A 26,213-nucleotide genomic window follows, 5' to 3' on the forward strand; every position below is an offset into this window, starting at 1 on the left:
TTTGTGTGTGTGTGTTAGTGTATTGTGTTTCCTCGACACAGTTATGTCGAAGGACACGAAGGCCTCAGGCTTCAAGAAGTGTGACTCGTGCTGTCAGAAGATGTCTCTGACAGACGGTCACACTTCTTGTGTTTATTGCCTGGGACCTCTGCACCTGCAGGACTCTTGTACTATCTGTCATGCCTTCAGCCCAAGAGTCCTGCAGGAGCGAAGAAATAAGTTGATTTTAAGGGGCTTATTAAAGCCCGAGAGCTCCCGACTAAGTCGGCGCCGGGGAAGCCCTCGAAACCTATTAAGACTTTGGCTGAAAGTTCAAAGCCGTTGTCTTCTGGTTTACCTTCACCAGGGTCGAGATCGGCTCTGGCCGGAGCCGATCCTTCCACCTTAGCAGTCACAGTATCGGCTCCATCCGGCGCCAATACTGCCCAATCTAGACATTCAGTGTCGGCTCCGGCTGGAGCCGACGTATCCTCGGCTCCGTTGGCTCCATCGATCTCTAAAAAGAGATTTCGATCACCTTCATTAGAGTCGATACGTTCGGCTCCAAGATCACCCCTGCTCTCGGAGCGGAGCCATCGGAGCCGTTCTTCTCGGTCGTCCAGGCTGTCTGATCACGACCTCGAGAGAGTGGTGAATAGACTATTAAAGTCTCAGGCATTGGCCCAAATACTCCATAGCCCGTCTCAACAGACGGTAGCTGTTTCACATCCACCAAACATTCCTCCTTCGACTCTCTTGCAGAGCTCGGAGCCGGAGCTCCTCGGAACCGGCACCGTTGTAGCTTTGGAGCCGATACCACCCCTTTCGGCTCTATCGTCCTCTGCTCCGATTTCCTCCTTGAGGCCTTCATTGGAGCGATCCGGGCGTCTGGTCTCTCTCGTTGGCTCCGAGGGGGGCGAGTGGCATTGGACCCTTGTCTGACCCCGTTCTCCCTCTCGGAGCTTTGGCGTTGGTGAGCTCGGCCCCGACATCTGCCTCGGAGCCTTCCCTCTCGGTGAGGCCTGGGGTTCCTATCTCTTCGGAGCGGGAACTTTCTGGTCTCTCTGATGGGGAGCCTTCGAGGTGATGAGGAGTGTACTAGCCCCTGGGCTTAGTCAACGGACTGTTCCATCAGCTCCTCCCACTACAGTGCCTGCTGACGTCTCTTCCCACTCTCTTGCTCCCGGACCCAACGCCTCAGGTTTCCCCATTGGGAATATCTTCCTCTTCTGAGGCTTCTCCTGATCCGTCAGGTGAACCCCCGCGTAAGAGGACATGTAAGAGGAAACATCTAGACTCCCCTGAGTCTACTACATCTGATACTGACCTGGATGAGTTGGAGGGATCCCCAAGGTCCTCCTCTGAGGATGTCTCATTCTCAGACATCCTTGAACTCCTTAAGCAGAGGGGGAACTGGCCCTCCCTTAATCCTTCCGACGATGAGTCAGTATACCTGGAGGCATTCGGATCTCAACCCTCCACCTCCTGGGTGTCTCCGCCTTTCGACCCTCTTATGGAGGTAGTGGCTCGGAAGGCGTGGATGGCTCCGGATTCGGTGGAACCTATCCCTAGGAGGCCTTCAAGATTCATTACGGCCCCACCAGATAGACAATATTTAACAAAGGGTGTCCCAGTTGATGCCATGGTGGTGGCTGCTGCCACCAAGAAGGAACTAGCTGATCCTTCAGTACCTGTCCATCCTCCTAACAAGGATTCTAGGACTATGGACAGGTACGGCAAGCGGATTTTTTCTTCAGCGACTTTTGCCATGAGATCGCTGAACTACTTGTGCCACTTCACCCGCTTTCAAAGAGATGTTCTTAAAGAGTTGGGAGAAGTTTTACAGGATCCGTCAGCTGCTGGGTCTCATAAGATTAGCTCACAGCCAGGAATCCTTAACTCCATTGTTAACTCCTCCATGCGGCTCATTTCTTATGCAGCCGATGGGGCGAGTAGGGCCGCAGGCACAGGAGTGGCTTTAAGGCGTCAGTCCTGGATGCGGCTTTGTAATTTTGCAGACCCCTTCAAGGCGTCCTTCACAAACTCCCCTTTTGATGGTTCGACCTTGTTCGGACCTCAAGTGAAAGACACTTTGACTAGATGCGAACAAGATGGCAGGACTCTTTCTGCCGTAGGAGTCTGTTTCTCCACCCCTTCAAGACCTTACCCCAAAGGACAGAAGGGAGGGAAAATGTGGTTCCGCAAATCTCAAGGAGTCACGCCTGGACGCACAAAGTCAGTTTACCCCCAGAGGCAGAGGGGGTAACAATAATAGACGCCGCCCTAGGGGCAGAGGGGGTCCGCAGAATCCAGGGTAGCAGAGAGCCTCTTTCTGACAAACCCTTCCAGCATCCCTGAGATGTTGCCCGATTGTCCGCCTTCGGAGGCAGTCGGGGGAAAATTATCGCTGTACCCAATAGCCTGGTTTTCCCTTTCTCAAGACAAATGGGCACAGTCGATTATATCCGAGGGTTACAAAATTCCCTTTATTCAAACCCCAATTCACCAAAAGGGAACCCTTCCAGAAGTTCCACCCGGTCTAAGGGAACTAGCAGTACTAGAAATATCAAAACTGCTAGTAAAAAGAGCCATCCAGCCAGTCCCAGCGGACCAAATAGGTTCCGGAATCTACTCAAGGTTCTTTTTAGTTCCAAAAAAGACAGGGGACTGGAGACCAATATTAGATCTGAGCAAACTAAACAAGTTTGTAAAGAAATCAAGATTCCGGATGGTCACGCTTCAGTCCATTCTACCCTTTCTGGGCAAGGACAATTGGATGTGCTTGATAGATCTTCAGGATGTGTAGTATCATATAAAAATTCACAGACGCTCCAGAAGATTTCTCCGCTTTCGGCTGGGGACCAGTCGCTTCCAATTCAGAGCCCTGCCCTTTGGACTCACTACAGCCCCCAGAGTGTTCACCAAATGTATGGCAGTGGTTACGGCTCACCTGAGACGTCAAGGATTCCAGGTGTTTCCATATCTAGACGACTGGCTCCTCACTGCCATCACCAGGCATCAACTTCTCCAAGCCAGAGATTACACCATTCACATTTGCAGAGGGCTAGGAATTTCTATAAATTTCGAAAAATCTGCCTTGTCGCCTTGTCAATCTATTACTTTTATAGGCGCAAAATTGGACACCATACAACTTTCAGCAAAGTTAACAGACCAAAGGATCTTGGACATTCAGAGACACGTCCAGGTGATTCTTCTCAGCAACAAAATTCAGGCCAGATTTGCTCTGAGGGTATTGAGTCTTATGGCGGCCGCCATAACACTTCTTCCCCTTGCCCGCTTTTACATGCGTCTTCTACAATGGATGCTATTCGCCCAATGGTCTTTTCAACAACTTCCCATGCGTCACAAGATCATAGTAACTCCAACTTGCAAAAGGCATCTGACCTGGTGGATATCGTCCCCTCAAGTCCATCAGGGCAGACCTTTTGTTCCTCTTGCCCCGGTTGCCACGGTTACATCGGGTTACATCGGGTGCCTCCCTGATCAGGTGGGGGGGGGCATTATCAGGGCAGAATGGTCCATGGCACTTGGCAACCTTTTGAATACCATCTGCACATAAATGTCCTGGAGATGAGAGCGGTGCTTTTAACATTGCAAGCCCTCAACGACTCTCTTCCCCTGGGAACTATTGCAATCCAAACGGACAATATGGCCGTAGTGTGGTATATCAACAAACAGGGCAGAACCAAGTCCCATCCACTGTGTCGAGAGGCTCTCAGACTTTGGCAATGGGCAATCTCTTCTCAGCGGTTTCTGATAGCAACGCATATCCCCGGGAAATCCAACATCATAGCGGACAGATTGAGCAGAGCTATTCTCATGCCTCACGAGTGGTCTCTCAAACAATCAGTGACGGAAGAGATTTTTCAGAAGTGGGGCCTTCCTTGCTGCGACCTTTTCGCTACACCTCAAAACAGCAAATGCCCAGACTTCTTCTCTCTCTTCCCCCTTCCAGGCCATCCCCCCAGAGACGCTCTAACCCAAGATTGGCCCCGGGGACTTCTTTATCCTTTTCCCCGTTTTCCGCTGATACCTCAGCTAATTCAGAAAGCAACCGCTTTGAGAGCCAAGTTGATTCTCATTGCCCCTTATTGGCCTCGACAGATATGGTTTCCATTCCTACATCATTATCTCTTGGTACAGCCATGGCATCTGGACCCGGTTCCAGATCTTCTGACCCACCAGTCAGGTCAACTGCACCAATCCATACCTTCTCTCAACCTCACTGCTTGGTTGCTCCACTTCCATCCTTAGCCAGGCTTCCTATGATTTCTAATCCTGTCCGGGATATCATAGTAGCTTCCCTAAAATCTTCTACCAGAAAGATTTACACTAGTAAATGGTGACGTTTCTCTTTCTGGGCAAAAGCTAGGAACATAGACCCCTATACTGCTCCAATTCACTCGGTATTGGACTTCCTAGCTGAGATTTTTCATTCAGGATCCTCTTCTTCCACAGTGAAAGTTCAACTGGCAGCCATTTCAAATTTTCATATAGGCCTTTTGGACCACAACATTGTCACATAAACTTTGCAAGGCATTCCTTCGAGGTATCTTTTTACTTAAACCTCCGATTAGAGACCTCCCCCACCACAGTGGGATCTAAATTTAATTTTAACATCCTTGATTCTTCCCCCTTTTGAACCTGCAGCTGCCTGTTCTTTGAAATTTCTTTCTTGGAAGACACTTTTTCTAGTCGCCATTACTTCTGCCAGGAGAGTATCTGAGCTTCATGCTCTCTGCATTCGTCCTCCCTATTTAATATTCCACAAAGATAGGGTATCTCTAAGGACTAATCCATCTTTCTTACCAAAAGTGGCATCGCAGACAAACCTAAATCAATCCATTGATCTTCCAGTCTTTTTCCCGAATTATTCTGATAGAGCAGAACAAAAGTTACATTGTCTTGATGTTCACCGCCAGCTCAGATATTATCTGGACAAAACTAAACTTTTTAGGAAATCTGATTAACTGTTTCTATCCTATGCAGAGAACAGGAAAGGCCTTCCAGTTTCCAAGGTAACTTTATCTAGATGGCTGTCTTCTATGATCACTTACATTTATCAGCTCAGAGGCAAAGAGTTGATTTCTAAGCCAAAAGCCCATTCTACCAGAGCTCTAGCTACATCTACAGCTTTTCAAGCTAGACTTCCAATAGACACTATTTGTGCAGCAGCCACATGGGCCACTCCTCATACCTTTGTTTCACATTACAAATTAGACATGGCCTCCAGAGACAGAGCGAATTTTGGTTCCACCGTTCTCAAGAGTCTGTTCCATTGAGCCACCCAGGATAGAGGTGCTAGGGACGCGGTCCCATCCAGCAAGAATGAAGGCGAGATTGACAACTTAACATTTAGAAGTTATGTACCTACCATAACGTTCCATGTTAGTTGTCTTCTCTCGCCTTCTTTCTTGCGTCCCGCCCTCCATCCCCCTAGCCTGGTCAGACCAGGAAGATTATGCATCTTCTATTAAGAGGTTATTCCCTTTTCTAGCTGTTTAGCTTCTACTGTCACTAGATTAGGTTGATCCTTTCTAGAGGATTATGATGTTATTTAGTATTGTTACTTTTCTTCCTCCTCTTCAGTTGGAAGAAAATATTACTATTTCTTTAGCTACCAAACGAGATCTGGGTAGTCTCCGCCTTGCATCATAGGAAATAGGGTTGCCTCGAGCTGGTAAAATTAGCTCTCAAGCTTAGCAAGTGCCGAGTCGGAGCCGAGCAAGAAAGAAGGCGAGAGAAGACAACTAACATGGAACGTTATGGCAGGTACATAACTTCTAATTTTATGACTTCCAGTTCTAGGAAAACTTCTGAGAGATGTGTACCTCTGACACAGAGGTGCTAAATTCTAAGTTTCTGTTAGCCTGGGAACTGAAGGTAGGTGACAGAGTGAACTGAAGGTAGGTGACAGAGTGATGTCATCCCAGCAGTAATGTGTATTATTAATTTAAGAACTATCTCAGAGAGTGAGTCGGTGCATTTTGTATTTGTCTTTGGATTTGACAACATCCGCTCATTAGCACTTGTCTTGCTAATAGTAAGTAACTAGATTACAGTGATTTCTCATAGAGATAGATAGGAATATAGTAAGATCAGTTTATATGTTTTCTGCATTTATTTGAGACTGTCCTGCAATGTTTTTAAATATTTCCTGTGATTCTGAACTCTGTAGTCACTGGGCTGAGTTATTGAATATTGTCTTGTTCTTTTATTATTTATTATTAAATATATTTAAACAATTTAATTGTGGCTGGTTTGTTTAGAGATGTATAAGCTCTTAGGATACTTGCATATGTATTTGGTGACACTGTACAGGCCACTTTTAAATAGCCTTGCAAGTCTTGGTTACACTTACCATTTGGATAATAGTAACATTACATAATAAGATTGGTCACCCTTTGGGAAGCCCCTTAAAGTAGCTGATAAGGGGTTTTGGTGGCAGTGCCTACTACTGTATGGTCTGGGCAAAAGGGGGCATAGCTAGTAAACCTGTGCCAGCCTTTCCCAGGTGTGTGTTTGTGTATAAATCAAATCTCAAAGTATGTGTGTGTGAGTGAGAGCTACTTGGGCAGGGACACAAAGCACTGTTTGGACAGAGAGTGCTGGGAGGACTTGGCTTGGAACCCTGATTAAGGATTCAACTCTATAGCTGTGCCAATGGGAAGTCTTATTGGGGATCTGGAGAAAGAGGGAGAAACCAGACCCAGAGTGACTGTGATCTCTGTCTGCTGTTAAGGGAAATTGTACTTTACTGTGTGTACTTGTCATCCTCCCAATGTGCACTTCCCTCACTGGTGCTAGTGGTAAGTATTGAGGGTCTGAGATTACTGGGCCAGTGCAGGGGCGTCACAACTTGTAAAATAAATTATACAAAACGTATACAAGAAATTATATGCATTTTCTTTTACGTATTTCATACATAGCAACAACACCTCTATTTTGCTTTTTTGTGTTTGTATTTTTATGACTAAATTCATTAGTGTGTCCAGAATAAGTAGGAGTTTCAGTTAAAAAAGGTAAAATTCTAGGAAGGGACTGTTTTTGTTTTTTTTTTTTTTTGTTTGTTTGTTTTTCTGACATGTTGAAAATTTCTGGAAAAGCAAGTAGCCTAGTCAGATGTGTTAACCTTTTATCCTTCCCATAATATCATATTAAGATTCCCATGGATAAGATGTATTACTGAGCAGATGCTTGACCCATTGCTGACAACCACTGCCCTTAGGAATCTTTCAGATGTGCTAGTAACCAATGTTGTAGTGGTCTAAATTAGTTTGCTTTTCTGCTAAGAAGTAGGTGTAGCCATCTAGTTTTAGAAATTAGGCCACATAATCATTAAAACTGTATTTAAAATACAGAATTAAGCCTTGAAATTTGGAGAAGTGTCGTTATACTGATCATAGAGAGAAGGACAAGTACCAAGTCTGTTCACTAGTGGTCCATCCAGACATGTACTGTCTTCTCCCATGTCAGATATTCATCGTGTTACCCTGCTGCAGTCATCACACTTGGGTTATCCTGCCGTCAGGCGGTCCCGCAGTCGGCCAGAGTTCCAAAGTCTTGGTCCGGCGTCGGTTGCTGTCGCTTCCTCCCTGACGTCAGTGCGCCAGGGGTATATAAGAGGCATCCAATGCCATTTTCTTCTGTCTTTCTTGCCGCGAGGTGCCCGAAGCAGAAGCCGTTCGCAAGTGCCAGTCGGCCGACTCCTAAGATTTTCATTCCGAATCCAGTACCGAAGTCTTCTAAGAAAGCTAAGTACTCCGTTGGGGAAACTTTTTCTTGCTTCAGACCGATGTCAGCAAAAGTTAATAACTGTATTTCTTGTGGGAAGCAAATACCTCATAAGGATTTCCACTCCTGTTGTATTCCATGCCTAGGCTCTGACCACGACGTCACTGGTTGTCGGTTTTGTGCTAGGTTTAACAAGCGCACTATTAAACGTCGGTTTGATTTTGCCCGACATTATTTTGGTAGAAAATTCAATTATATCATGCCGTCGGAAATTCCGACGACCGCTATGTATAAAAAGCGCAAGGACAAGGACAGGCATCCGAGGCCCAAAACGGACGACGAGGCCTCTTCTAGGGCGGTCGCCAGTTCTCCGGTTTTCAGCGAGGCACCTACGCAGCCCCTGACGACCGCTTCCACAGAACCACAGACTGCCTCCGACTCCCACATGGAGCTGGCTGGGCCCTCGGACGCTCTAGGCCTTCAGTTTACCGATCCTAAACCTACAGAGGAAACCGAAGTAGCTGAGCATTCCACAGCTACAGCGGGTGTTTTCAGACCTACCCAGTTAAATATTAAACCCTCTTTTAAATCTAAGACCCCCTTAAAAGCAAAGAAACAGACACAACTCTCTCCAGGACAGGCTTCCATGCCTAAGAAACAGATGCTCAAAATGGCCGAGGACCTGATCACTCTGATCAGGGGGTCCCATCCCCCTCCTGATAAAAGGCCCAGGCAAGATGCAGACTATGAATCTTCTGACCAGGTGTCCCTCTCCTCTGACTCTTCCTTGGACCTAGGATAGTCTTTACACCCTTACGAGGATTCTGATGCTGAGAAATCAATTTCATCAGCCTCTCCGCCTGAGGATTACTCCTTTGGGGAGACCTTACATACCATGAGAGAGCATTTCCATTGGGAAGGCCAGGATTTCTCAGAATCCAAGAAAAGACTCAGAGACTTCCTTTTATTGCCCCAACACAGACCCCTTGCTATTCCACCAGTTTTAGACATTGTGGATGATGTGTACACTGAATCCAGCTTGAACCCAGACTCCTTACCTCCAGCCCCAGTTAAGCCTGATAGATATTAGAGTCCCTGACTCTCACAAATTTCTGTACAAAAGCCCTATTGCTGACCCTGAAACTATTTCTCAGGGACCCAAAGGCATTAAGGCCTCATCAGCAAAAAACCCAGTCCCCTCTGACAGAGATTCCAGAGCATTAGACAGATGGGGAAAAAAGGTGTATACGTCTGCAACTTTAGCAATGAGAGCCTTGAATTGCCAGTTTCACATGCTAAAATATCAGCAATTTTTGATGTCTCAGTTGAAAGAAAAGATGCTACCAGAATCAGATCCTCCTAACTTAAAAGAAATGCAGGATTTATTGCATGCAGCTGAACAAGTGGGAAACATACTTTGCAATGTGGATTTGATTCCTAGAGGCCTCCTGTAGAGCAGCAGTTACAGGCTCAGTCATTAGAAGGCATGCTTGGTTAAAAGAACATACATTACCAGATCATGTTAAGGTTAAATTATTGGATGCACCTTTGCAGCGGGATGTGTTGTTTGGAGTTAAGGCAGAGGAGGTATTAAAGAAGATGGAGGATAAGGCAAAATCTATGCAAACGGTAAAAGATTTCTTACAGGTTCAGCCTCCTCGTTTTAGCAGAAATTGGCCAACAAAGAATTAGTCCTTTCCAGTCACAGATAGACGTCAAAGGGACAGATACAGACGTCCAAGAGGTAGAGGTCAGACACAAGGTCCTTACAGGCCTCGACAATGGGGCACACCAGGCCAGAAAGAAGGGGAAGACAGGCCTCAGCCTTATAAAAACAGCCTCAATGACTTTCCACTACAGCTGCCAAACAGCTCTCTCTTGGCAGCCCCCTTAGGAGGAAAACTGGCACTTTTCTTTCACATCTGGCATTGCATCACCAAAGACAAATGGGTTCTCAACATCGTATCTCAAGGTTACAGATTCCATTTCCACACCTTGCCAAGGTTAAAAGGAATGCCAAATCTGCCACCAAATCAAGGGGCAGAGGCTCAAAAACAAATTACAACACTCATGGACATGAGAGCTATTCAAAAGGTACCACCACAAGAACAAGGACAAGGATTTTACTCAAGACGTTTTCTGGTTCCCAGAAAAGACAAAGCCTGGAGACCCATTCTGGACCTTTCTACACTAAACACTTACCTGGATGTTCCGAAATTCAAGATGTTGACACTACAGCAGCTTCTTCCCATGCTGGGCAAGAAAGCTTGGCTCGTGACTTTGGACCTAAAAGAGGCATACCTGCATGTCCCTATCAGACAAAATTGCAGAAGATACCTCAGATTTCTTGCTGGTTCAATGCACTATCAATTCTCTGCACTGCCCTTTGGCTTATCTACTGCACCCAGGGTCTTCACAAAGTGTCTGGCACCAGTAATTGCATTTTGCAGGCAAAAAGGAATTCAAATATACCCATACCTGGACGACTGCCTGATTCAAGCAGAGAGCAAGGACATTCTACTAAAATATCTGGCGTATGTAAAAAAGTTATTAAGTTGCCTGGGGCACACAGTAAATGAAAATAAATCAAAACTAGTGCCCTCACAACAGATAATATTCCTGGGTGCCAGCTTGAACACAACGGCCCAGATGGCTTATCTCACTCCAGACAAGCAAGGACAACGGACTCAATATTTTCAATTAATGGCAACAAAGACCCAACTCCCTGCAAGAAAAATTCTGCAAGCTGTGGGCTACATGGCATCTTGCATACTACTAATTCCATATGCCAGACTGCATATGAGGAAACTACAATGGTACCTAAAGAGCGTATGGTCTCAACACTGTCAAAGTTTGGAAACAGTTATACCACTAATTCCTTGCCTACAACAGGAGTTTCGATGGTGGGCACAAGCTTGTCATCTCAACAAGGGACAGCCTTTCACTCAACCCACAGCCAGGCAGACACTGACAACAGATGCATCGGATTACGCCTGGGGGAGCACACATGTCAGGAAAATGTATCCAGAGCGAGTGTCCCACAGAGCAAAGACATCTCCACATCAATCAAAAAGAGATGCTAGCTGTACAAAATGCTGTTATAGCTTTCAAGGACCTACTGCATCCAGGACAATTACTACTAAAGACAGACAACACCACAGTTATGTGGTACATAAACAAGCAAGGGGGCACACACTCCTACCCCCTCTGCAGACAATCCATGACCTTGTGGAACATAGCTCTAAGCTACCAAGTTCATCTGCAAGCACAATTCCTGCCAGGAGAGAAAAACACACTGGCAGACGACCTAAGCAGAACATTATGGACCCACACGAATGGGAACTAAACTCACAAATATTCAGAATGATAACACAAGCATGAAAAGTGGATGCTCTCTCATTCAGCTGGAAAAAACTACAAGTATACGCTTTCCCACCTTTACCTCTCCTTCCAAAGGTACTCATAAAAGCCAGGCAGGAAGAGCTAAAATGATCCTGATTGCACCAGACTGGCCACGCCATCTCTGGTATCCAATCCTAAAGAACTTAACACAAGAATCACCCTGGATTTTACCACAAATTCCACAGTTGCTGACACAGTACAACAAACAGATACTTCACAGCCAGCTAAAGACCTTAAACCTAGCTGCATGGAAAATTCCTTAGTCAAGCAAGCAATGCCTCTCTCCAAAGCTGTTATGGATGTCATTCTGGAGGCCAGAAGGCCTAGCACCAGGAAAGCATACTTGGACAAATGGAAGAGATTCTGTGCCTGGAACCAAGTGCACAGCCTTGACCCTCTAGTCCCAAACATTCCTCAGATACTGCAATACTTAACTGAGATGCTGGACAAGGGCCTTTCTTTTTCATCCATCAAGATCCACGCCTCAGCTATCTCTGCTCATTACAACATGGATCCACCATTTTTTTCTAATCCTTTGCTCAAACAATACCTCAGAGGGGCTAAAAACATAAGACTGCCCCGTAGAGCACCTACACCTACTTGGGACCTCAGCTTTGCTTTGGAAAAATTAATGTTACCTCCTTTTGAGCCAGCTAACACAGCAGAATTAAAATACATCTCTTGGAAAACTGCTCTGATACTGGCAATAACATCAGCACAAAGAGTTTCAGAATTACAGGCACTAATGGCAGTGGAACCTTTCCTCATCTTCCACCAGGACAGGGTGTCCTTAAGAACCAACCCTACATCTATGCCAAAGGTGGTAACAAGTGTGGCTCTAAACCAAACTATTCACTTGCCAACTTTTTATCCAAAACCACAGAACAAAGGGGAGAGACTACTACATTCTTTGGACATTCACAGGCAGTTACGCTTCTACTTGGACAAAACCAAAGCTTTCAGAAAATCTGAGCAATTATTGGTAGCATACACTGCAGAAGCACAGGGAAAAGCCATTTCAAAGCAGACTATTTCAAAATGGATAGGACACTGTATACGTTTCTGCTGTACCCACCATGGGAAACCTGTACCTAGCAGCATTAGCTCTCACTCCACCAGGGCAACAGCTACTTCAACTGCCTATCTCAGAGGAGTACCTACCAAGGATATTTTGGAAGCTGCAACATGGAGTTCTGTGCATACCTTCACCAAACATTACCATTTGCCTTTATACTCCAAATCCAGAGCAGGCTTCGCCACTGCTATACTGCAGGGCCTTATAGCCACCCCTAATGCCTTATAGATCCAGCCTCCCTACCTCAGCTTTGGGATTCCACCCAAGTGTAATGACTGCAGCAGTGTAACACGATGAACATAGTACAGTTTTGTACCTACCATAAATGTAGATGTTCGAGTGTAAACACTGCTGCAGTCCAGGTTACCCTCCCTCCTTCCCCTCTTACTTTCTGGTATTTACATAGGGCATCTACCCTTTATTACCTATGGGGAGTATTTGCTGGTAACTAAAAATGGTTGTTTGCTTTACTTTTGTATTGTTTACTAGCAATTTGTATTGCCTACCTATTTGGGGGCACCTGACATCTGGGGCAAGAAAGACTGAAGAAAATGGCGTCGGCTGCATCTTGTATACCCCTGTCGCACTGACGTCAGGGAGGAGGCAACAGCAACCGACGCCGGACCAAGACTTTGGAACTCTGGCCGACTGCGGGACCGCCTGATGGCAGGATAACCCAAGTGTAATGACTGCAGCAGTGTTTACACTCGAACATCTACATTTATGGTAGGTACAAAACTGTACTTTGCAAAAGTAGGGTCATTGGAAAATTTCGTCCATTATGATTTTATTTATTTTTGTGGATTGTTTCCATATTGATCCATGTATTTTATTATTCTGTCATGTATTCCTAATTGGTGATTAAAATTTTCTTGTATAGTACTGTGACTTGCAGTATATTAGCAGTAGCATGGTTGTGTCTGTCATCAGGTGTCTTGGCTTTTGTGACCTGCTGCGACAAATTATTGCTTTGTAAACTTCAGCATGTTGAGTAGTGCTGCTTAATTAGTTTCAGTATTATAACCAGCAGACTGCATTAAAAGCAAGTAAATGCCTTGTACCTAAATTTGGTGCACACTTAAGTGTACTGAATTTGAGGAACAGCTATGTCCTGTACCAAAGCAGTTTTACATACTGAATTGTGTAATAATCTTGATATTTTTCTGTGTTTGTATGTAAAATATTATGCTATGTTTCTGCATGTTCTTATAGCATTTTTACTGAAACATGTAGCCCCCCCACCATATTTTCACTACTTTCTGATTTTGTAAGATGAATACTACGAGCAACTATAATTGGCTACCTTGTACTTTGACAGGCTGATGCTAAAACCCAACATATGGAGAACTGTCGGTACTAGATCAACAAAAACAAGTTAAAATTCTGTAAAGGAAAATAAATATTGTGACTGAGCTGTGACTGGAGCATTATTAAGAGTCCACCCATGGAGGATGGTAACCATGATTAGGACATGAAATGCAAATGCCCAGTGTGAAAAATTAAAGTAAACTGTATTGAGATTTGATAAAATGCTGTGAACCCATGGAATTGACTACCACAACTGTTTTTGGAGATGGAGTCCAGAGGATATAAGAGGGTATGGGACATGTGAAGAAAGATGGGGGAGGGTAGGGAAGTAAAATGCAAAGTGCATTCAGATGACAGGCCAATTAAGCTTTATGTTTACTACTGCTACCAGGCAAATGCAATGTAAAAAGTGAGATGGATGGTAAGAAGATAAGGAAAGGTAGAATTTTTAATTCACTTAAAGGGAATTTCTTTCTACTGTCAAGCAAACAATAATGTACATGCTGTTATCAGATGTCATGATAATGTAGACAAAGGGAGGAGAGTGATTAACACATTTAATCTTTTCCTGCTCTCTCACTGCTTAATCAGCCCAAATCAGTTTAAGAAGGGGTCCTTGACCTGGCAGCTCCTAATTCTGAATTTCAAATAATATACTGCCTTTTATGTTGCTATATTTATTTAATTTTATTAATTTCATAACTTTAAATATTCCCTAGACACAGATGCCACTCTATAGGGCAGGTCAGCCTCACCGGTGTGGCTAAATGACTTTCTCTGATGCACATTTTGCAGTTAGCCAGTGAGGAATCAAACCCAGTACTCATTGGCATCTCATAGCTCTTTATGCTATACTTCCACCATAGCTGTTTGGTATTTGATTTGTCATTGTTAATTTCCTGTCTTGCTGTGGTGCTTCTTTGCTCTGCATCTCATTTTAGGACATTCTGATAGTCCTTGTTTTTCAAAGGGTCTATGACCTGCTCTGTGTTGTACTCTGGAGTAATCTGTCCTGTGCTTTGCATGCTGCAGCGATAAATCTTCATTGTGCCGGTGTGGTTTCATTTCATAAGTCAGACTGCTAAGGGTGCGCAAAGACTGAAAGCAGACCAGAGTGAGTGAGTGAGTGGGTGTGGGTGGACATGCGGGCATGCGTGACTGCATGTGTGGAAGTCGGAGATAGAGAGACCAGAGTTCTGGGAATGATTTTTTTTTTATAGGGATCCAGGAAATCAGACAGACCTCCTAATTTGACCAGTGGTAATAAAGCCAGGATGGAAGAGCTGATGTTGATTTTTAAAACAGGACTGGAGATAGAATTATGCCAGTTATGTTGCATTTATATGTGGATTTAGGATTGTGCCCAGTTTCATACAAGGAGCTGCAGCTGATGTGCAAAATGGTGGAACTGAAGTAAATTCTGGATACAAAGTCGATAATTCAAGGGTCATAGAGAAAGAAATGCATTTGTTTTGTATTTTAACAATGCAACATATGATTATGGCTGCTAAAATGAAATGCAGCCTTTAAACATTTATATACGTGACCTTTGTCCTTTCAGTACCTTATAACTTACTACAATTCTCTTAATAGTTTTATATTGGCATCTTGGATAGTGTGGTATGCAGAAAAAATGCATCAGGCTATAAAAGTTGTACGTCTGTGTTCATTACTGTTTCAGATGGGCAGTGTCAGAACTGAAATTTACAAAGCTTTGGTACACTTTGTAGAACAGATGAAAGACATATGCCACGTGACCTTTTATGGATTTATAAATATACTCATAAAACCAAGTGACATATTTTTTATGTCATTTAGTTATTAAGATTGGGGCAGATGGTTATCTTACCTCTGTCTCTAAAAAAAAAAAAAAAAAAAAAAATGACAACGGTGGATTTTTTTTTTTAAATGAGGGTTGAGTCCATAAGAATGCTAAAGCCCCTTTAAAACTGGAACTATTTCTGAAATAAGTACTACACCTTAACAAACATGATAGAGTTCTGAGTGCTTTCAATTCAGTAGAGGTCACTCTCACTGTACAGTTAATTTCATATTGTTAAGGGATATGACCTGCTTAATTTAGGCCCTAGCTTCCATTTACTAAGGCAACATGTTGTATTGGTTTTACATGCTGTTCAGATCTGCCAGCCCTCTCATTTTATTATATTTCAAGTTGCGCTATGTATTCATTTTTATTTATTTATTTATTTATTTTATTTTTTTTACAGGGACGGAGATGTGTTTTGAAAGATTGCTGTAAAATTCTAGACAACACAGTATTGCCACCTGAAACTGTAGTTCCACCATTTACAGTATTTTCTGGATGTCCAGGTAGAGTGTTCATTTTTATGTGTGTTTTTTTTAATTCAGCTCTTTACAAACAATTGTCTTCCCAAAAATGTTGGGATGTTTCACCTTTGTATAGGCTGTTTTTTTCAGTTTTATTAAACCTTTATTGAGTTATCACTTCTGATACAAGCACATTTACATTTATGTAAAAGTAATCAATCTGTATTAACAAGTTCGCATTTACAAAAGTTGCACTTCACAAATATTTGTATATAGCATATAACCTAGGCAACATTACATAAATTATTCAATTCCTGCCTTTTTTTGTTTAAAAAAGAAACAGCTTTATTAAACCATCACTTGTGACACAGGCAATCATACATTCATATAAATGAAAACAAACAATACTGACACAATCCTAGTTGCAAGCATTTTACATCACAAACCATACTGACACACTTCCAATTGCAAACATTATACATCACTTATAATCTACTCTATCATTTTCATTCAAACATTAATTCCTGCCTTCTTTTAAACCTCATTCCTCCCCTGTAGGTACTGTTCCCATAATTTCCATTTTTTCCTATGTGGTTTGTGCCTAGCCTTTTCTAAAGATCTCATTTCCAGTTGCTTTATCTCTGTGAATATATTCACTACTTCTACTATAGCTGGTATAGATTTTGATTTCCATTTTCTAGTAATTGGTCTTTTGGCAGCCACCATAATTATACAAAGCCTTACCATGTGTAGGCAGTTCCAATTCTGTATCATGGCTCAGAAAAATCATCTCCTTTGTCACACCAATCTGCCCACCCAGCATCCCCAACAGTGCATCCTGCAGGGAATCCTTAAAGTCCGCAAATGCACCGGACTCCCAGAAAATATGTTCCCAATTGCCTCTTTCTTTCCCGTCACACCTCCATTTGTGATCTATTTGAGGAAAAATTCTCTGGAGTCTACTTGGGGTATAAAAATACCTATGTAAACATTTCCAGGCAAAAATCCTAAATCATCTAGATTTTGTTGCATATTTTGGAGACATACATATATCCTCCCATTGTTTATTTGTGAACTGCTTATCCAGTCTCTCTTCCCAAACCTTTTTAACCTGCTCTGATTGTCTTATAGTTATCATGCAATATTTTATATGCTCTATGACTTCCCCTCTCTGGGCCAGTAATCCAGGAGCCTGAATCCTCACCACTAACACTGGAGAGGGACATTCACTCAGAACAAGAATAGATACACCCAGTATTTCCAGATGCAGCTCTGCATCAAGCACAATTTCCCTAAGAGCACACTGGGATCACACTCAGTCCAGGGTCTGGATATCTCTCTGTGTCTTCCGCCAGGTCCCCAGTAAGACTCCCCCACTGGCACAGCTATAGAGTTGAGTCCTCTGCTGAGTGTCCAAACCAAGTCCTCCAGTACTCTCTCTGTGAAACCAGTGCTTTATGTCCCTGCTCCAAGCAGCTGACACACACTCTTGTGATTTGATTTTCACACACACACACACACACACACACACACACACACACACACACACACACACACACACACACACACACACTTGGGAAAGGCTGGCACAGATTTGCTAGCTATCCCCTCTGCCCAAACTATAGGGTAGTTACTGTCACCGGGCACACTACAGTCAGCTACACTAAGGCTCTTACAAGGGTACCCAATTATGCTGAGTGAAATTGATATTGGTACAAATAGTAGTTTGACCAACAGCAAGGCTTTCAGGAGTGGCCAGAGTTGTCACCAAATGTATATAAGTACTCTTAAAGATTGAAATATTTTCTAAAAGACCAGTCACAATGAAAAGTTTAAATATATTTAATAATAAATAAGAAAATAATGTAATACTAAATATCTATTTACACTAAACACCAGAGTTTCAATCACAGGAAATATTAAAATAGCACTGATGAACAGAGTCACACAGATACAGAAAAACAGTACTCGCCTAATTTCACTATATTTTCCTGACTGATCTAAAGAATTACTATTCCCTGGTCACTTACTAGAGCAAGGCAAGATGAAGTAGGTGAGAGGTCCTTTGTAAAACAGAGTGCCATGAGACTTAAGTCTCAGCTAGTATTGAAACATTATTTAAGGGGTGGATTGCAGAATGACAGCACATACATGTGGTCATCTGACATATGGTCCCTGTGCCACTCTTTTGGCTAGAAGCTGCTAGGATATAACACATAGGTGCCAATAATACAGAGACACACACACACACACACACACACACACACACACACACACACACACACACACACACACACACCTACCTACCTACCTGTAGCAGCTTCTGGAAGTTATAAAACCATAAAACAATTCCACTCTTCCAGAGCAGCAATTAATTTCCCCCATGATAATATAGAAAGATGTGAGAGTGTTCAATCTCGCCGTTTGTTCTTACACATGGGTATCGGAGCCGATCCTCGGCTCCGAGTCGGCCGCTTAGCAAAGCTTTGCATCCAGAAGAAGCTCAAGACCAACTATCTACCTCCCACAATTCCCTCTGCCTTTACCTCAGATCTAGTTTGCCGCTGCAACCGATCGCATCGTTCTTCAACAGCTCAGACCAACTGGGAAAGATAAGATAACTTTTCTTGAATTTTTCTTCGAAATTTTTAGGATTTCTTGACTGTTATTTAGTGTGTGTGTAGGGTCTGGACATTCCTTTTTATATATATATATATACATATATATATATATATATATATATATATATGTATATATGTATATATATATATATATATATATATATATATATATATATATATATATATATATATATAGTTTAGGTTTACCTTAGGGCCTACCCCACTACTGCTAAATATTGGATTTGATACCTGTAATATATTGCTACTTGATAACCTATTTTGACAGTGTTGTATTAGTGTACTTACTTTTTCTTTCAGAATGTCTAAGAAAGCTAAGTCAGGATTTAAGAGGTGTCAGTGTGGGCAGAAGATGCCTGTCACCGACAACCATAGCTCCTGTGTCTACTGTCTTGGCCCTCTCCACTTACAGGAAGACTGTTCTATCTGTCATTCCTTTAGTGGAAGGGTCATGACAGATAGGCGCAGGAAGCTTATGGACAGAGGTCTTTTGAAGCCTGCCTTCCAGGAAGCTCTTGGCAAGTCAGACCAGACTTCTGGATCCTCGAAGGAGTCGAAGACATCGGAGCCCAGGTCATTGGCTCCGAGTTCTTCGTTTAAGGTTCGTTCACCGGTTCCACAGACTTCGGGGCCGAGTGTTGAACTTCTGTCTGTCACCGAGCCTCGAGTCTTGGAACCGGTGATGGAGCTTCCACCTCCTGCTCTGTTGAGGTCGGCACCGCCTTCGATTCCTTTGACTCGGTCTTCCAGGCCCCTCTCCGACACCGACGTAGATCGTGTGGTGCAGAAATTAATGGAGAACACGGCCCTGTCCAGACTCATTGCAGTCTCCTCTCAATTAGTGTCGAGACTCGAAGGCCTTCCTTTATCTCCATCTGATCCTCCTCCGAGGCCTACTCAGCCTTCGGAGCTGGGAGACGTCGATCTGATGATAGTGGAGCCCTTGGTGCCGGAACCGTCCCTTTCTCGGTCGGCACCATTGACCTCGACTCCGTCGGAACCATTACTGGACTCGCGGAGCCGGCGATCTATCCTTGGTAACGGGACCGAGAGTCGAACCGATGTTTCGGTGCCGACTCTCCCCCTCAGCACGGATCACTTCGGCTCCGTCCTCGGGGTCGATGCCCTTGGTTTCTGCGTCGGAGATACCTCCGCGTTCTTCGGAACCGGGAGATTCCTCAGCTCGGGGTCCAGGGGCCTTCGACCTTATGAGGAAGGTATTGTCTTCTCAGACAACCCCTTCAGCAGATGCAACTTCTCCCTCCCATAAAGCTCCGTTGTCTTCTTCTGCACCCACGACTACACAAAAGCGTCGAGCACCAGTGTCTCAGCCACTCCCAGAGGGAGCCCCTTCTTCCTCGGAGGCTTCATCGGATGCCCCCCCAATGACGTCCCGAGGAAAAGATTGTGCAAGAGGAGGCACTTAGATTCTCCACAAGAATCCTTAACATCAGATACTGACTTGGATGAGTCAGAGGGGTCCCCAAAATCACTTACAGAGGATGTCTCTTTTTCTGACATCTTGGAGATCCTGAAACAGAGAAGTGATTGGCAGGCCCTTTCCCCCTTCTGAGGATGAGTCGGTTCTGCTGAAGGCATTTGGTGCTCGCCCTTCGACGAGTTAATGGAATTGATTGCTCGGAGGGCGTGGGAAACACCTGACACAGTGGAACCAGTTCCCAGGAAGCCTAACAAATATATAACTGCCCCTCAGGATAAGTCATATCTCACCAAGGAAATTCCAGTGGATGCTAAGGTGGTGGCAGCTGCCACGAAAAAGGAGATGTCCGAATCTTCCTCGTCTGTCCATCCTCCTAACAGAGACTCTAGGACCATGGACAGATATGGGAAGCGCATTTTCAGTTCAGCGACTTTTTCCATGCGATCGCTGAACTACTTGACACACTTCACAAGATTACAGAGGGATCTAGTCAAAGAGTTGGGAGATACCCTCCAGGGTAGTACAGATGCTGCTGTCTCGGATAAGGTTACAGCACAACTTAATACCCTTACATATATTGTGAACTCGTCCATGAGGCTCATTTCGTATGCGGCCGAAGGATCGAGTAGGGCTGCAGCTTCAGCGATTGCTCTTCGTAGACAATCCTGGATGCACCTGTGCTCCTTTGCGGAAGCCTTCAAGTCTTCCTTTGCTAACGCCCCCTTTGATGGCACCACTCTTTTTGGTCCCAAAGTAAAGGAGACCCTGACCCGGTGTGAGCAAGAGGGAAAGACTCTATCTGCTGTCGGAGTCCGTTTTTCCACCCCATCCAGACCGTACCCCAAAGGGCAACGAGGTGGAAAGATGTGGTTTCGTAAACCCCAGAGTTCTTTCCCAGGCACACAGGGTGATGCCCCCTCCAGAGGCAGAGGGGGGCAGAGGTGGAAGACGCCGCCCTGGCGGCAGAGGGGGTCCGCAAAACCAAGGCGACAGGGATACCATCCCTGGGAAGCCTTTCCAGCACTCCTGAGAGGAGGCCCGACTGTCCTGCTCTGGAGGCAGTCGGGGGACGCTTGGCTTTATACCCTCAGGCCTGGCAAAAACTTACATCAGACAAATGGGTAAAAAGCATTATTACCAGAGGTTACAAAATCCCCTTTCTATTCCCCCCGTTACCACAAAAAAGATTCCCAGATGTTCCACCCCATCTGCGGGAACCTGCAGCTATAGAAATCTCAAAGCTGCTAGAAAAAAGAGTCATCCAACCAGTCCCGGCGGACCAAGCAGGATCCGGAGCTTACTCAAGGTTCTTTTTAGTTTCAAAGAAGACAGGGGACTGGAGGCCAATTTTGGACCAAAGCAATCTCAATACGTATGTCAAGAAAGAAAAGTTCCGGATGGTCACGCTTCAATCGATCCTTCCGTTCCTACAGAAGGATGACTGGATATGCTCAATAGATCTCAGGGACGCCTACTACCACATCAAAATGGCCAGAGCGTCCAGAGATCACCTGCGCTTCCGGCTGGGAGCCAGCCACTTTCAGTTTCGAGCCCTGCCCTTTGGTCTAACCTCAGCCCCCAGGGTTTTCACCAAATGCATGGCAGTGGTAGCATTTCATTTGAGACGTCTAGGATTCTGCGTGTTTCCGTATCTGGACGACTGGCTCCTTTCTGCCACCACCGAGCGTCAACTGATACAGGCCAGGAACTACACTCTCAGCCTTTGTGTTCAGCTAGGAATTTCGATAAATTTCGAAAAATCTGTGTTACAGCCCTCGCAGCATATTTCATTTATAGGGGCAGAGCTAGATACCCGTTCTTTGCTCCTAAAACTTCCCCCCACAAGAATAGCTTCCCTGCAAGAACACGTATCTCTCCTACTATTGTCCAAGAAGTCCCCAGCCAAACTAGTCTTGAAAGTCTTGGGACTCATGTCAGCTTCCCTCATTGCAGTTCCCATGGGGAGGCTACACATGAGAGTTCTCCAATGGCTGCTGTTCGCACAGTGGTCGTTCCAACAGTTACCACTGACACACGAGATTCACATCACGAACACCTGCAAAGCACACCTGTCTTGGTGGTTACAGAATCACAATTTCATCAGCGGCCGACCGTTTGTGTTTCCCACACCTACAGCCACAGTGACCACGGACGCTTCCCTGATAGGGTGGGGGGGGCATTTTTCAGGGACAGACAGTCCAAGGCGAATGGACCAGTTTAGAGTACAACCTGCACATCAGTGTTCTAGAGATGAGGGCAGTGTATCTAGCATTGCTACACTTCCCCCCCTTCTACCTCTAGGGACCATTGCAGTTCAGATGGACAACATGTCCGTAGTCTGGTACATAAACAAACAAGGAGGAACCAAATCTTACCAGTTGTGCAGAGAGGCCATGAGAATTTGGCAATGGGCAGAATCCACGGGTCGTTTTCTGATAGCAAAGCACATCCCAGGGTTATCCAACGTCATAGCGGACAGGTTGAGCAGAGCCATCCTGTTACCTCACGAGTGGTCCCTCAACCAGATAGTGGCGGAAAGGATCTTCCACAAGTGGGGCCAGCCTTGCTGCGATCTGTTTGCGTCTCCAATGAACACCAAATGCAGAAGCTACTTTGCCCTTCTTCCCCCTCCAGGGGATGTCCCCAGGGATGCTCTGATTCACGATTGGCCCCCGGGTCTCCTTTACGCTTTCCCACCTATACCTCTGATACAGAGATTTCTTCAGAAAGCCAAGGACCAGGAAAGGACTATAATTCTCATTGCCCCATTCTGGCCTCGACAGATTTGGTTCCCCTTTCTTCAAGCTCACCAAATGCGGGAGCCCTGGATTCTGGACCCGGTGCCAGATCTACTGACTCATTCGTCAGGAGCTCCTCACCCGTCACTCCTGTCCCTCAAGTTAGCAGCTTGGCTGCTCCGCTTCCCTACTTAGCCAGGTCTGATCTTCTCTCTCCGGCGGTTCAGGACATTCTGGTAGCCTCTCATGAGGCTTCCACTACAAAAATTTACACCGGAAAGTGGAAACGTTTCGTTTTCTGGGCTACTAAACAAAATTTAGACACCTTAGTAGCCCCTTTAAACAAGATTTTGGAGTTCCTGTCCATACTGTTTCATCAAGGAGCCTCTACTGCTACTCTAAAAGTTCAATTGGCTGCGATTTCGAACTTCCATGTAGGAGAGAACGGAGCGCCCATTATGGCTCATAGGTTTTGTAAAGCCTTCTTGAAAGGGTCTTTTCATCTTAGACCAGCAGTTAGGTTTCCTACAGCCCCTTGAAATCTAAATTTGCTCTTATCCCAACTAATGTTACCACCTTTTGAACCAGCTTCTTCCTGTTCATTAAAGTTCTTGTCCTGGAAAACTCTTTTCCTAGTAGCTATCACTTCAGCCAGACGAGTATCCGAACTTCAGGCTCTTTCCATTAAGCAGCCATATTTAATTTTTCACCCAGACAGGGTATCATTACGCACCAACCCTTCGTTCCTCCCTAAAGTTTGTTCAGTTAACAACATTAATCAATCCATTGAACTTCCCACATTTTTCAAAAAACACTCCAATAAGCTGGAATATATGATGTTATGTGATCCTATCTCGCCTACATTCTGTACTGATGGGCTCGGAGCCGATCCCTCGGCTCCGACTCGGCACGCTTATGCTATAGAGCGAGGCCTCTTATTGGCTGAGCTATCTTTACCCCAGGATGCACCACCACTAATCCCCCAGATCTCGTTTGCCGCTTACAAGCATAGACGTGGTCTCAACTTGGCTGGGCTAAGTACTAATTTTTTTAGGCTTTTCCTGTCAGAAATTTGCTGAATTTCAACCCAAAAGCTGTTTTAACAGCTATTCCTGTGTTTTGAGTGTGTATTTGAGATTTCTATTGAGAAATTGTGTGTTTTCGCAAAGGGAAGGTTTCCCGTTTTAGAGGGGCCTTCCCCTGTTGCTTTACTTTCTTGTTTTTTTTCGTTTGTGGGTCAAGTACCCGTTTAAGTTAGAGGGTCTTGACTCTCTCTATCTCTCTCTCTTCTGTATAAATTTTTGTTGTACTGTACTTGTGCAGATTTAAAAAAAAAAAAAAAAAAAAAAAAAGATATATATTCATACTGTGACAAACTTTTCTTTTTGCTGCAGACAACTGTGTTTGGGCTATTTTGGCCATGTCAAAAGAACACAAACCCTCCGGGTTTAAAAAATGCATGAGGTGTGGTTTTAAGATGTCCATAACGGACGACCACTCCTCGTGCATTTATTGCTTAGGCGCCAAGCACCTACAAGAATCGTGTAGCGTGTGTCACGCCTTTTCATCTAGAGTCCTCCAGGAGAGGAAAAACAAATTAATCCTGAAGGGGTTAATTAAGCCATCCTTCGAGGAGGCTTTATCTTCCTCTCCTTCTCCTTCAAAAAAGAAGTAAGCGTCGGCTCCGACCAGTCAGTCAGAGCAGACTGCTAAAAAATCTAAGCAGACTTCTCCATCGGCTCCACGGACTTCGGAGCCGAGGCGAACAGTCTGCCTCGATGCCTCCAGCCTCGGCCCCTCTGGTTTCGGAGCCGAGGACTGGGGCATCGAGAGGCGGGTCACCTTCATCGGCTCCACTGATATTGGAGCCGATAAGGGTTACCGGCTCAGACTCTTCCCCCTCGGAGCCGAAGTCCTTATCGGCACCGAAGGAAATTGCCTTAAGATCTCCCTCGGAGCCGATAGTGGTAGAGTCCATTCGGAGCCGGTCCCCGAGTCCTTCGGAGCCGATGGAGAAATCGGTTCGGGCCCGATCGGTATCCTCTAGATCATCCAAGATGTCTGATTCGGACATCGACAGGGTGCTCCTTAGACTCTTCCAGTCTCCGGTGTTCCAAAAGCTAGTTTCGGCTCCAGCCCATTCGGCTTCGGAGCCGATGGTCCACTTCCCTACTATGGTTCCTCCTCCAACAGCTTCGGCACCGTTGGAGCCGGTGCTGGTGGAACCGGTGGAGGTTTTAGGGTCGGTCCCGACCCTTGCTCCAACTTCGGCTCTTGGGTCGGAGTTCAGTACACGGACTTCTTCCTTCGGCCCTGGGGGGGAGGCTTCGGGACTGATGCTTTCGGTCCCAAGTCTCCCTCTTGGTGCGTCGGCGGCGGGAGTGCCGTTCACTGTCGAACCGGTGGAGGTTTTAGGGTCGGTCCCGACCCTTGCTCCAACTCCGGCTCTTGGGTCGGAGTTCAGTACACGGACTTCTTCCTTCGGCCCTGGGGGGGAGGCTTCGGGACTGATGCTTTCCGTCCCAAGTCTCCCTCTTGGTGCGTCGGCGGCGGGAGTGCCGTTCACTGTCGTGGTCACGGAGGTGGGACCCCCCCAGGATTCTGGTGGTCCCGCCTTCGGGGCTATGAGGAGTGCGTTAGCCAAATCTTCCTTGGCTACCTCCACGATTTCCCCAGCTCCTTCCCTGCATACCGAGACTGGGTCTTTGGCAGTCCCCCTGTCCTTAGACAGCGGAGCCCCGGAGCCTCAGGTTACCCCCACTGGGGTTTCTCCCCCTCCTGGAGGTCCTTCTGAAGCCTCTTCGGAAGAACCCCCCAGGAAGAGATCATGCAAGAGGAAGCACGTTGACTCCCCTGACGAGTCTCTTACATCAGACACTGATCTCGATGATGCAGAGGGGTCCCCTAAGTCGTCCTCGGATGATGTCTCCTTTGCAGACATCCTGGAAGCCCTAAAACAACGAGGCGGCTGGCAGTCCAAACCTCCCTCTGCTGATGAGTCGGTGTTCCTGAAGGCTTTTGGGGCTCAGCCCTCTGCCTCCTGGGTGTCTCCGCCCTTCGATGAGCTCTTGGATTTGATCTGTCGAAGGGCGTGGGAACACCCAGACTCTGTGGAACCGGTGCCTGCTTGTCCGAATAAGTTCCTCTCGGCACCCCTTGAAAAAGAGTTTCTGACTAAAGGTGTGGCTGTAGATGCTTTGGTGGTGGCATCTTCTACCCAGCAAGATGTAGCAGAGGCTTCGACGTCCGTCCATCCTCCTAATAAGGAGTCTAGGAGCATGGATCGGTACGGGAAGCGCACCCTGAGTTCAGCGGCCTTTACTTTGAGGTCCTTGAACTACCTTACGCACTTTACCAGATTTCAGAGGGATCTGATTAAGGAACTATCCGATACCCTCTTGGGTAACCTGCCTGAGGAGCTGGCCCAGACGGTTGGCTCTCAGCTGGCTACAATGTCGTCCATCTCAAACTCGTCCATGAGGCTCATTTCTTATGCGGCCGAAGGGGCGAGTAGAGCGGCGGGTACAGGCATTGCTCTATGGAGACAAGCCTGGCTCTGCCTGTGTCATTTCGCGGAGGCCTTTAAG

At 45.6% G+C, this 26,213-nt stretch overlaps 1 protein-coding gene across 1 annotated transcript in view; it reads left to right on the forward strand.

Moving 5' to 3' along the window:
- The window catches only part of DCTN5 (dynactin subunit 5), a 539,047-nt gene that overhangs the window by 353,344 nt on the left and 159,490 nt on the right, over nucleotides 1-26,213 (forward strand). Inside the window, exon 5 of the mRNA XM_044089230.1 lies at nucleotides 15,748-15,850. Within this exon, the coding sequence (XP_043945165.1) occupies nucleotides 15,748-15,850 (103 nt within the window). The remainder of the gene's footprint in view (nucleotides 1-15,747; nucleotides 15,851-26,213) is intronic.

This window comes from Protopterus annectens, chromosome 12.part0 (genome assembly GCF_019279795.1).
Source record: "Protopterus annectens isolate FY-2018-M chromosome 12.part0, PAN1.0, whole genome shotgun sequence".
Taxonomy (NCBI): Eukaryota; Metazoa; Chordata; order Ceratodontiformes; family Protopteridae; genus Protopterus; species Protopterus annectens.